Source organism: Sceloporus occidentalis, unplaced genomic scaffold (genome assembly GCF_023333645.1).
Source record: "Sceloporus occidentalis isolate IW3139 unplaced genomic scaffold, rSceOcc1.0.p SCAF_7, whole genome shotgun sequence".
In the NCBI taxonomy this organism is placed as follows: Eukaryota; Metazoa; Chordata; class Lepidosauria; order Squamata; family Phrynosomatidae; genus Sceloporus; species Sceloporus occidentalis.
This window is the reverse complement of record NW_028316987.1, coordinates 16,756,599-16,769,886: the sequence shown is the minus strand read 5'-3', so window position 1 is coordinate 16,769,886 and position 13,288 is coordinate 16,756,599. Positions and strand designations below refer to the sequence as shown.

Sequence of the window (13,288 nt, the reverse complement as noted above, 5' to 3'; positions counted from 1 at the left end):
TTTCTTTCTATTGCCCTCTACCTTTCTTAGCATTATTGCCTTTTCTAGTGAGTCATGCCTTCACATGGTGTGGTCAAAGTACAACAGCCCCGGTTTTGTCATCTGGGCTTCCGGGTGAGTACTAGTTTGATCTGCTCTAGGACCCATTTGTTTGTCCTTTTGGCCGTCCATTGTGTCCTCAGCACTCTTCTTCATCACCAAATTTCAAATGAGTTGATGTTCTTTTTATTGGCTTTCTTTACTGCCCAGCCCTCACATCCATACATGGTGATCGGGAATACAGTGCCTTGGATGATTCTGACTTTAGTATTTAGTTGTATGTCTTTACACTTTAGGATCTTATCTAATTCTTTCTTGGCTGCCCTTCCTATTCCTAGTCTTCTTCTGCTTTATTGACTGCAGTCTCCTCCCTGATTAATGTTTGATCCCACATTAACCTTTATTTCAATTTCCTCATTGCCTAGGTTGAATATATGTAGGTCCTCTGTGGTCATTATTTTTGTTTTCCTTATGTTCAGCAGTAAGCCTGCCTTTGCACTTTGTTTCTTGACCTTCCTTAGTAATTGTTCCAAGTCCATGTTGGTTTCTTGTTAGTAGTATGGTGTCATCCTCATATCTTATATAGTTGATATTCCTTCCTATCTTCACTCCTCCTATTTCTGAGTCTAAGCCCACTCTCCATATGACATTTTCGGCATACAAGTTGAACAAGTAGGGTGACATAATTCAGGCTGGCCAGACCCCTTTACCAATTGGAAACCATTCTGTTCTTCCATATTCTGTTAAAAAAATGCCTCTTGCTCTAAGTAAAGATTCCTCATCAGTGTAGATGCAAGCTCTGAAATGGGAATCCCACCCCATGCCATTGAAATTATCAGACAGCACTTCCAGACCCTCTGCCCACTGGGCAAAACCTCTTTTCAGCTGCCACTTCTCCTTGGAGGGGGTGAGAATAGGAAGCGCCAATATTCATTTGCACATTTTTAAAAAAAATGTTTAATAACCACCAGAATTACGATGTGTATGCTTTTGCTCACTCTAAAGCTTCTTGTTCTTCTAGCACAGCTCAGACAAGGACTATATGCAACTATCCAAGTATGCAGACTTGTGATGGCAGGGCTGGCTCTACACTTAAGGCAATGAGGCAGTTGCCTCATATAGTGTATGCTATATACACTATATAGCAGTTGCTACGCACTGCAGGACAGACCTGTACCTGTACTATGGAATGTGGCCTTTGACCCTTAAGATAATGCTTCATGTACTTTCTGATGTGGCCACTATCTGGACTGAATCTTATTCATTAGTCACATTAAACTCATTGAATCAATTTTTGAATGACAAGTGATCACATAGGTAAATCCCACCAATTCAATGGGTCTGTTCTAATTGTAATAAACAACAGGATTCAGACCTCATCATCTAACCTACCTAACAGAGGTGGTCATGGTGGACACAGAGTGTCTTTCCACGCCCTAACAGGAGAACCATGTATACCACCTTGAAGAAAAGGTGGGATTTAAGTGTAACTCACAGCCTCGACCAGACTGGCAATAAATGCTGGCATCAGGGCAGATGGGGGGCATGGCATCCACACAATGCAAACCCCAACGTTGCCCTGATACCGCCGCCACGTTGTGTGCCTGACTGTGCGGCAAGTGGCATCACGACGCTCCTCTGGTGTTGCACCCAGATGACGCAGCGCCAAACAGCTGCAGCGCCGGTGGATATGGTGCTCAGCACAAAAAGGAGCCACTTTTTGCAGCTCATTTTGCAATTCATAAAGGCCAGAAAGGCTGGTTGCCATGGCCCCAATCCAACGAAGACAGAGGTGGCTACAGGTCGCCAATAACTAAATAAAGGACTTCATGTCTGGGTCTCTACTTGGAAGGGTTGGGGTATGTGTGGGTGTGTGTCTGTGTATGTCGCAAGGCGGAGGGACTTTGCTGTGGCAAGGTCAATAGCTCACAACCATCTAGGAGTACAGGTAGGAAGAATAAATTGTATCTAACCTTTCCTACTTGAGGTGTTGGTTTAGCACTCAGTACCTCTTATGTTTTGGGGTTTTTTGCTTGTGTTGATAGTCAGGGACATAAGATCATCCCTTCCAGTCCCAGGGCCAGTTAGAACTGAACATGCAGCAAACAAAGAGGTCAGAATTATTATCAGCATTTATTGGCAGATGCTTGAATACTGTTATGTACAACATTTCAGAGCTACAGAAAGCCCTGCAGAATGAAAACAGGGAGGGAGGGAGGGAAGACTAGTTGGTTGGTTGGAGAGGAAGACAGCAAAATAAGAAAAGAAAGAGGCAACATTGTGCTGTAGGCTAGAATAGGTAAAATCCAGTTTACCAGATGTTGCTGAACTGCAGTTTGCGGCAGCCTTAGGCATCATAGCGGTGGAGAAAAATGTCAAGAAATGCAGTTTAGCAATACATAGAGGGATGTATTTGGCTGACCTCTGCTGTACTCATTAAGTATGAGTCAGGAGTGTGCCCACTACATTGCTCATCCAGCATGAGAATCTTAGAAAACAGATTCCCCATCTGAAGTTAGCACTAGCTTTCCTTGCACTGTGTCTTGGAACAAAACAGTGAAGTCTGAAAATCCCTGGGGTGCATATATCACTTGGAACTTGATCCATTGGATCCTTCCTCTTCCATCTCTTGCTTTTATCCCAATGGTGATGTTGAACCTAGATGAAGGGAAAATGCAATTACAGAATTCAGAACATATCATAAACGGGATAAAGGCAAAGGGGCTTTGGAACAGATTACAGCAACCAGCAGGCTCTTCCTAGCTGGTGTCACTTCCAAACATTTAGTTTTGGGAGTAGATTCTTTTCACACATTGTTCAGAAATAAGCAAAGTGTTGTTTGGTTAAGGTAAAAAAAAATCCAGTGAGATTTTGCTTTGGCAATCTGAGACTGATTTGGTAACTCCAGTGTAACTCAAACTGCAGTTGTCTGCAACACTTCTGGAACAATAATTGCAGAACTACCACTCTGGTTTGCTTTTCTGCTTCCATGCCTTACCCTTGGGCAATGTGCTGCTTAGTCTCATTTTACCAGCTCTTTAGAGGTCTCACCCCCGCCCCCATTTCAGATATACCTACAAACCCACCTACCCCCCATTGTAGGTGCTGTGAAAATTACCTTTGGGACTTGTCTTTTTAGATGTCATCCTAAAAGACATAACAGCAGACAGAGAAAGATCAGTACCTTTCTAGACAGAGCACCATATCTTAAGCACCAGAGCCCACACAGTGCCTTAAAGTGTTGTGGGACACAAAACACATCTTCTGCATGTCCTCACAAGTCTCTGGCCTTGACAGCTTGCAGATGTAGCAGCATTTGGCAGAAAGAGCCAACTTTGGGGCACAAGATTAGAAGCAGCCAGAGATGAAATCCAACTCTCATGGATCCAGAGTTTGAAGAAGTTTACTTGAGACTGTAACTCCTAGAATTCTCTAGCCGTCATGGTTGTGGGCTCAGGCAGCTGCAGTCCAAACAAATAATTTATGCAAGTTCTGCATGGATCTCACTTTTCTGTCATCTCCTGAGTACTTACATCAAGATCATCCATTGCAGGAGGCTCCCTCTTCGGTGTGACCTTTTGCATGAGCTGAATAGGAATGAAAACAGCAACGTAAGGAATACAGCAATGCTACCTATCAGAGAACTGAGCACCCTGTGGTCCTCTAGGCATTGTGAAACTCCAGTTCCACTCAGCTGAAGTCAGCTTTGCCAATGGGGATGTTGGTAAGACATTTCCATCTGGAAAGTCAGTGGTACCCTACCTTGACTTGCAAATAGATTCATATCTACTTCCTCTTTTTCTGATGGGAAATGGGGATTGGATGATGCATCCCTATCCTGGCTCCTGGTACCGTACAACAAACACCAACATTACTTAAAATTTCAGTAGTGCTCTGTGATTCACTCCAGTTTTCACAGTTGTTATGTAGCCACAGAGGAACTTGGAAATGGTTGTTTCTTGAACTAGAGCTCCCAGGATCCCGCAACAAATACATGTATAGCCAACTGGGAACCCTAAACCAAGAAAGAAATACTTCTAAGCTCTGAGTAAACACACAGGGAAATATTTACCCAAGTGCTTTAACTGCAGTTTTGATGACTTTTTACATGATGGAGGAAGAAAGAAAAAGGAAGAATAATATTAATGAAAATTAGTAAATATAGTGATTTTTCCTATGTAACAGTGGTTCTCAGTGTGGGGCAGGACCTCTAGGGGTGCATGAGTTGCTCAAGGGTGTGTGTGAGATTTGGAGGCCTTGATCCCGCCTTCTCTTCCTCATCTGCTTCTCAATTTGTTTCTGTCCTGTAATGGAAGAAAAGGCCAAGGAAGATGCTTGCAGCCTCTGCTTGAGGGAGGAGGAGAAAGAGGAGAGCTATTTCCTTATAAGATGTTAAATATGATTATACACAAATATGTGAATAAAAATACACACACTAAACAAAATATTTTTATCCATATATTATGTCAAGCAGGGTGGGGGATGTGACATCCAGATGTAAATGTCAAGAGAGTCACAAGGGTAAAAGGTTTGAGAACCACTGCTAACTTGGCTTTTGGATATCTTATGGATATTTGTATAATATCATGAAAACCATATTGGTGTATAGTACTTTGGTTCATGTTTAATGGAGATTCTGTGTAGCATTTTTCTTTCATGGTGCTTCCAGACAAGGCATTTATCTGCAACCACCCTCACTCAAACATGGTGTTTTACCAGACTGGGGGTGAGCTAGAAAACAACCTCTTCCATTTGAACCTCAATGCCCGCAATTTCCCCCTTCACATCTTAATCTGTATCTTTTTTTAAAAATCAAAAAGGAAAATGAATTAAGGCAGAAGATGAATTAAGGTATAGTGCCTTCTGTCTGCTAGGAGCAGACACGATAATGATGGGGTGAGTGTAATGTGTGTGATAATCTTCCATACAATAGCGAGATAAGGACAGCATAAGTACAGTATGGAAGTGATCCACTTTGCTCCCGTCCTTATCCTCTGTGTGATAATCCCCTAAATCAAAGAATCTTGCTGTTCCTCCTGTCATTCTTGGTCAAAGAAGCCAACCCAGATACAGCAGGGCAAAAGTGTCTCCCTCAAACTTCAGAGTTGCTGATTCTGGATTAAAAATGGCATAGTACTCTTTCTTGATTCCACAGCTGGACTCACCTCTGCATACTGCTCCACCATGGCTGCCTCCACCTCCTCATCTCCTTCCCAGTCCCGCCAATTATCAAAATCCACAGAAAGCCATGCTGGCTGCAGGTAAGATGAAAAATTGCAAGATGTATTGATTTGCAAATGCAAATTATTGTAATCATTATCCCATATATTAGTTATCATCTCAGCCATGTCATTCTGCATCATTCCAAGTGCTCTTCAAGTATAGCCCCAATATGTTGCACTGCAGTAGTCTAAGACCAAAGTCCTTCAGGGGTGTGTAGCATAGATCTCAACGTGCAAAGTTACACACTGATTGTACTACACTGTCCTTATGCTGAATGGCATCATTGCTCAAACACATAAGGAAAGGATTATTACCACCAATTTCAGCATGGGAAAATTGATATGCATTGGCTGAGAATTTGCATCTGCATGTGTAATGGCACCATATGTGGAACTCCACTTCCAAGACCTTGAACTTTGTGCAGACACTGTATGTCAGACAAAAATGTCCAAGCGCTTTTGTGGGGGAACCTATGTGTGTATATGGCACCAATGGAATTCTGGCTTCACTGATACAACCAGTAACAGTGTCAGTAACTTGCTAAATAAGACTGATTCAGAAAAGGCAGCAGCTGACTCACTAAATGTAGTTGTGCAAATGCACTCCTCACCATTTCCACCACTTTAAATTCCTGCGGCAATGTGGAATCAAAGGGCTCTCCCAAGCTATATGCCTGATCTTTCTAAGAATGTTCAGCCTTTTCTAGGATGTATTAAATCCCAATCCCTCCGCCAGAATTCCTATTGACCAAAAGCACAGTTGTCTTGCCTGGAATGAACTTTAAATTGTTCCTCCTCATCCCACCTGATATTGAACTCAGGTAGTCTAACAGTGGGCCCATACAGACAGGCCAAAATAAAGCTGCTTCGGGTCATTTGGAGGTATGCTGTTTAAATGATGCATGCGTCCTAAGAGGCCAGAAGCCACACCAAAACCACACCCCAGTCCTAAGGACTGGACCACAGACCACAGAAGCTTTGGCACAGCTTCTGGCCTCTTAGGATACATGCATCATTTAAATAGCATACTTCCAAAGTGACCCAAAGCAGGTTTATTTTGGTCTGTCTGTACATGCCCAGTGAATCCAACTTCCCATACGCATACGCCTGATGGAATTTTGTCATTATAATGCTACAAGTCCAATCAATGAAGGGAGCATAATAAGGCACAAGTGGTAAAGAGCAGGATACTGAGACATAAGCATCTTTAAAGAATGGGAGAGTGTCATCTAGAAAGAAAAAAGGCCTCTACCTAAATCAGTTCTTGTCATCCCCTAATCACCAGTGGTTCATGGATGAGGGGGATCATCTCCAATTTTCAAAGGAGTTGTCTACATTGTTAAAAAAATACATCACTCACTTTCAGTTGATGACAGTCTGGCCACATGATGTTCTGTCCTATTCACACTGAGTGTAAGGTTTTGAGGTGCCTGAGTGCTTTAATCCACAGAAAAAATAATCTCAATTTTCCCCAGATTTGCCAGGGAAATTCAGATGTGTAGCCAGCAGATTTGCACTAGCAGTGGAGGAAAGAAATTGTGGTGGGTAAGGCTGGACAGAAAGGAGCCATCAGGCACATGATTGTTCCTGCCAGGACAATTCCCAAGAGACTCTGGGAAGTTTGAACAGCTAGGTTACTAATTTTTTTAAAATGAACTTGTGAACATAAATGGATACCGGTATACATGCTTAGTTGCATCTGCATAACTGCATATGGTCACATGCTTGATGGACAAGAAAATAATAATAACAATAAAGAGCAGCCATGGACAAATGGTTGAAAATTATTTGGGGAAACTGGCTTGTTCACTGCCATTTTACTATGAAGTAAACTTGGAATGGGGGAATTTGTAGCCGCTTAAGCTGAATTTGCCACCATTTGTCTCAGTGTCCTTAGTAATAGTGCAGATAAGCCCTGGGTCACTGTGCATCTAGAAAACCCAGGTCCACCTGGATTTTACGGTAACCGTATACTTGTCCTTAGTAGGGCATGTTCATTCCTTTTGACCAAAAGAGGGTGAGAAAGATCACTTTTCAATTAGACGTTTTAGAAGGTGGCAAATGTGACTCACTTTTACTGATGTCCCTTTTTGTTCAACACTGAGTTTGAACTAAGCAGAGCTGAAATCCCATATGGTATTTCCCTTCGAGAAGGCTTACTTAGATTGTGTAGGGGAAATCAGAAAGCAATGGCTCCTACCTTTATGTCCTTCTTGGTCAGACGTGGCCAGGCCACTTTTTCCTTCCACTTACGTGCAAAGAGAGTGATTGATCTTCCTGAGCGCTTGTTCTGAGAATCCTGAAAGGACAGAAAAAGATCAGGCAGGCTTCAAAGCTAACATGTTATCAGAACCAGCTTATGTTGACAAAGTTCTCCATATTTTCTCAAGCATGATATGACTTGATGTCAGGTGCATTTCTTGGTAGCAACATTTTGCCAAAGATGTATTGCAGATTTATGAAATGTAGGCCCCACATTCTCAAATAATTTCAAAACAACTTTTAGCCACCATCACCCCAGATAATTAGAAGTGATATCACAAATAAAATATACAAAAAATTAATCAAATAATCTCTTTCTTTACACAAGTTATATCCCAAGGTTCTGTATACATTAGAATAGCGTTGGACAATTTTAGCAGGTCCAGAGCAACTTAACATTCCCCTGGATCCACTACAGGCCACACATCCCATCAGTGGGGCTGTTTTTCTTTAAAAAGCCATTATTGTTTTAATTGGGTTTCCCTACTGACCACAAAGCATTGTGGATGCATGTTTGCTGTAATGATTTTTAGCAGACTACAAGTGCATTACTGAACACTTAATAGGTACCTAAGCACTTAGAATTTGTACCACTTGTATTAGTATTGGCATTTAATTATTATAACATGCATAATGGAAGATGTAACATACCGAAGAGCAATTGGTTAGTGACTCAATCGTACAGGGGAATTTCTGCTTCTTTCTCTCTTGCCCTGGATAAGGAGAATCAAGGGACCTGGAATGATTCTTTTTTTCTTTCTTCTTTTTTAAAATTTTTATTATGGGGTGGTTCTTTAAGTGCCCCACCTGTGCTGCATTTCTAAGGCCCTGTAAATATTTCACAGTTTCCCAACCCTTTTCAACATGTTGGCGTTAGAAAAATAATCAGAATGTTTTCAGACTGGTTACTCCTGGTTCTTTTCTGCTATAGAGTCTACATGTAGAACTGCAGTTAGATGCACACCTTTTTCAGGAGGGGCTGTGAAGAGAGAAACTAGGCGAGCCTGGTTAGAGCCAGTCAATCACAGCTCGGTGAGTGTTGAGAAAAGGGGGCTATGGGGGTGAAAGAAACAAAACTTAGGCTTATCTGTGACAAGAGGGCAGACAGAGAAAAGCTATGCTAAAGACAGGAGAGTCAGCCGAGGGAAAGAACTGACTTGGGTTTTGGGGAGCTGTGAACTATTAAAAAGTTCAGAGGTTAATGTGTGATCTCATTACGTACTAACAAACATGTACTTGTTTATTCTTGTTTACTACTGTGTCTGGTTGTTCTTAAGTTTTGATAGAGAGTCTGGTCATGCTTAGCACAATGAAGCCACTGAACATCTACTGTATTAAGCAAAGACCAAATGTCAAGGGCAGATTAGATGGAATGCTAAAAGTTGGCCTTCTCTTTTTTCATGAGCTGCTCACCTTAGAATTCACCCGGGCATAAAAGTGAATCTCGTTGTACAACTCCACACCATCAGCATTCTTACAGCTGGAGAAAGACAAACAATAGCCACTTTTATACAGTTGACAGTTCAGACAGGTTATACAGTCTTTCTCTTTGTAAATAGTGACTGAAGAATTCCTCTCTAAATAGTAGATCTCACTGGATGTTACTGAGGTGTTAAGGAACCTAGACCTTTTATTCCTTTTCCAAATGTGGGGGGTCTTTACACTGAACCCACTGAAAGTGAAGCCTTCCATGTTGTTCTCTGCAAACACTCAATGTGAGTCTTCCCTGATCATCCCTCTGCCAGACATATGGACTTTCTCCTGCCCTCCACACACACACACTTGTATGACACCAACTACAGAGTCAGTCTAAATGCCCTCTGGGTTCCTATGAGAATTTATACTATTTATTATCTGCAACAAGACATCACTGTTCAGCAACACATCTCCCTTTGCCCTCTTCTCCAACCTCCAGCAAAAACTCCATTCTCTCCCAACAGCTACTTACCTTGTACTCACACAATAAATCAAACATTTTTATATACAGACCCATGACATCACAAGGCCTTTAGGAAGCTGCATATATTACATCTCTCTGCAGGGGCCCTGAAGCTTTACACAGCTAAAAGTCAGCAAGAAAATGTTTTGCTGTGTAATAAAGGTGCAGAGAGGATGAGCAGGACTAAGCAGTTTCTGACCCTTGCAAAGCTGAGTGTTTCCATTACTTAATCAATAAATTAATATTACAATATCATCATTGTAATATTACAAATATTTGTGGATGTTAACAAGCACCTTACTAGAGTAATTTATCTGGGAAAGTTAATAAAGAACATGCAATGCCTTCTGATGCATAATCTATCCTGATAAACTGTGCATAGTTTATCAGGATAGATTATATATGGGAAAATGCACAGTTTACTATGCACAGTTTATCAGGATAGATTATATATGCACAGTTTATCAGGATAGATTATATATGGGGGAAAAGAAGCTAGTAAAGGTTTTCTTATATATGAAGACTAACACAGATTGTGCCATTGCTTCTCATACATGATTTGTTGTCCTAAGTAACAAAAGAATGTTCATAGTGCATGTGGCCACATTCAAATGATTGTCAGAATCTATCGATATTCATACCTGTTTTCTATCTTGTAATAAGAATCTTACTCAAGAAAGATCCTTACCTGAACACCACCTTGTAATCGTCAAGGTCCACTTTCACATCCACACTGTCCTCCACACAGAACTCTAAAAATACATAGCGTGGACGGTCATACCACAAAGTTTTGGCTGCCTGCCTTAGGAAACATTGGAAAGACAAGTGTTAAAAAAAAAATCAGGAAGCCAAAGGTGCAAATGTCATTGTCAGATAAATTATGGGGATCGGCGCATTCGCATGTCAGAATCTTGACTGATCAACGCTACAAACTTTGAACAAGGTTTGAGATAGTTTAAACTGTCACAGCATCCTTAAAATGATGTATGTGTGGATTTTCCCAGTACTTCATGGCATCATCATCATCATAATCATCATATCCCATTTCCCCCCAAAAAATTGGGACACAAAGTGGTTTACAAATTAAAAAACAATACATGATTTGTTGTCCTGAAAAACAAAAGAATGTTCATAGTGCATATTTATGTGTGGTATTTATGTAATTCTGCACTTAGCATCCTGGTATATCAAATTGTGATCTGACTATCAGTGAACACATTTTAATGTGATGCCATCTGGTATATGGGAATTAGCAAAATTTGGGGTTTCTTTTCTTGCCCTCCCCCATGTATACAGTGATTTAACTGTGCTAAATATTGCACTCCATAGCACACTGTGCAACAATTTCACAGATAAAAAAGGGACAAATGTGGAAGTTCTCTTCTCTCTCCATACTGAATTAACGGAGTGCAAATGATTGAATTTTTGCATTTTGAATTCAGTTTCCAGGAACTCAAGTAAGCTGAGGATGAAGGGGGAAGTGAGAAGAGGAGAGAAAATGTGGGACATTTTTGAAACTGCTGGAAAAGTAGGATGACAGAGGTTTAATCCCAATGTCCCGGCCAAATCTGGACAGTTTGAGAGTATGCTGCATGGAAATGTCTAAGAGCAATTTTCTTTCTAAGAAATAAAGGGCACTTCCAGATGACATTTTCATTACATTTCAAACTGAAGGGACAACCCAGACATTGGTCCAAAACACACTGCAAAAATAATCCAGTTTGAGACTGCTTTAGCTGCTCTGGCTCAATGCTAGGGAATTCTGGGAGCGCTAGTTTTGTGAAACATTCAGCCTTCTCTGTCAGAGAGCTTTGGTGCCACAATAAACTACAATTCCTAAAATTCCCTAGCACTGAGCCAGGGCAGTTAAAGCAATGTTAACATGATGGATTATTGCTGCATTGTGTTTTGGACCACTGTGATCTTCTGTTTATAACCCTTCTGTGTTTTCCCAATGCTTCTTCTATCTTTTTCTGATCCCCAAAAATTATGGGCCTGAACAGACAGGCCAAAATAAAGCTGCTTTGGGTCACTTTGGAATTATGCTGTTTAAAGGATGCAAGAGGCTTGAAGCTGCACCAAAGCCATGTTCCAGTCCTAAGGACTAGAGCGCTGCTTTGGCGCAGCTTCTTGCCTCTTATGATGCGTGTGTCATTTAAATAGCATGCCTCCAAAGTGACCCAAAGCAGCTTTATTTTGAAGAAAAGACAGAATAGCTGCAGAATGCCTTTTGAAGGGTAGCACTTGAGTCCCTGGTTGTTGTTGTTGTTGTTGGGTACCTTCAAGTCATTTTTGATTTATGGTTACCTTAAGGGGGGTCCTATCATGAGGTTTTCTTGGCAAGATTTGTTCAGAGGAGGTTTGCCATTGCCTTCTTTTGAGAGTATGTGACTTGCCCAAGGTCACTCAGTAGGTTTTATGGCTGAGCTAGGAATTGAACCCTAGGCTCCAGCGTCATAGTCCAACACTCAAACCACTAACTATACCATACTGGCTCATTTGAGTCCTGAAGCACCAGAAAATATAGAAGCAGAATTCCTGAGGCTCAAGAAGAACTAAAGCATGCACTTATTTCTGGAAAAGGAATACTGGACTGAGCCAATTCCATTTGGAAAGCAAGCAACATCCTTTTGAGGACAGAGTCAAACCCCAATTCCCACATGTCTAAGAGCTATTTCTGGCTGCTCAACAGCCAACACTATACATACCGCCACACAACATGCTGTATCTGGGGATCAGCCCTGACAAAAGAAAATAGAGTTGTAGGCTGAGAAAAAGCGCAAAGTGCATTTTCTTTCCACAACTTGGAGAAGATGGGAAATTTATTAATAAAAAGAGATTAATAGTTAACTGGTAGCGCGCTATTAACAGATTTTGAGCTCAGTTAATCAATCAATCAATCAGTTAGTCCACATTTTTCTATTAACTTTCCCCTCTTTGACAAAGGCCCAAAACACACTGCAGAAATAACCCACTTCAAGACCACTTTAGCTGCCCTGGCTCAATGGTAGGGAATTCTGGCAACTGTAGTTTTGCAAGGCGTTTAGCCACCTCTGTCAGAGAGCTCAGGTGCCACAATAAGCTACAGTTCCCAGGATTCCCCTAGCATTGAGCCAGGGCAGTTAAAGCAGTCTCAGACTGGATTATTTCTGCAGTGTGTTTTGGGCCACAGTCAAAGCTTTTGGACTACATCTCGCAGAGCGCCTCACTGGCCATGCTGGCTGGAGGCTTGGAAGAGTTGTGGCCCTTAAAAAAGGTGCAAAGGAAGTGGAAGAAAGGAGTTTCCTGTCTGCTGTCACAAGGCACAAAGTATGTTTATTGTTCTAAGGGATTCCAAGCCAAAGAGCCAGAAAGCAGAGGGATCTTGTGACAAATGAGAAAACAACATGCTGGCCTATTGAAGGCTCTCACCTTGCCATGGCTGCTGCAGCTGAGATAGCCCCTCCTTAGGAAAGGAGGGCAAGGCAGCTGGTTTATTTGGAGCCCCCTTTGCCCGGGTGGAGCCAGCCCTAGAGCCAGCCCCCTTGTCCGGCTGTCTCTGTCCATCACTGGCTGCCCCTGGAGGCCAGAAATCCAGAATTTTCCTGGCACATCTCTCAGCCAGATAGGATGGATAGTTGTAGCAAGTCATGCTCCAGTCCTAAGGACTGGAGTGCAGCTTTGGCGCAGCTTCTGGCCTCTTAAGATGCACATGTCATTTAAACAGCATACCTCCAAAGTAACCCGAAGCAGCTTTATTTTGGCCTGTCTGTTTGAGCCCTATAGGATGGATTCATTATAACTGGTCTGAGTCCCTTTGAGATGTGTATCACCTTGGAGGGAGGAG

At 41.8% G+C, this 13,288-nt stretch overlaps 1 protein-coding gene across 4 annotated transcripts; it reads right to left on the bottom strand.

The window, feature by feature from the left end:
* Positions 1–2,609: 2,609 nt before the first annotated feature.
* On the bottom strand, positions 2,610–13,033 carry PTGES3L (prostaglandin E synthase 3 like). 4 transcript variants are annotated; one of them, XM_089532148.1, is made up of 8 exons: positions 12,874–13,033; positions 10,151–10,260; positions 8,937–9,003; positions 7,462–7,560; positions 5,205–5,294; positions 3,573–3,626; positions 3,158–3,186; positions 2,610–2,697 (listed from the first exon to the last, which is right to left on the bottom strand). In XM_089532148.1, the coding sequence occupies exons 1-7, from the start codon at positions 13,006–13,008 to the stop codon at positions 3,175–3,177; spliced, it is 567 nt and encodes a 188-aa protein (XP_089388274.1). In that variant the 5' UTR covers positions 13,009–13,033; the 3' UTR covers positions 2,610–2,697; positions 3,158–3,174. The 4 variants fall into 4 exon arrangements, with proteins under 4 accessions (XP_089388274.1, XP_089388278.1, XP_089388275.1 ...); XM_089532152.1 differs by having other exon boundaries at positions 10,151–10,264; positions 12,874–12,950; XM_089532149.1 differs by lacking the exons at positions 2,610–2,697; positions 3,158–3,186; positions 3,573–3,626 and adding an exon at positions 6,622–6,777 and having other exon boundaries at positions 5,209–5,294.
* Positions 13,034–13,288: the final 255 nt, after the last annotated feature.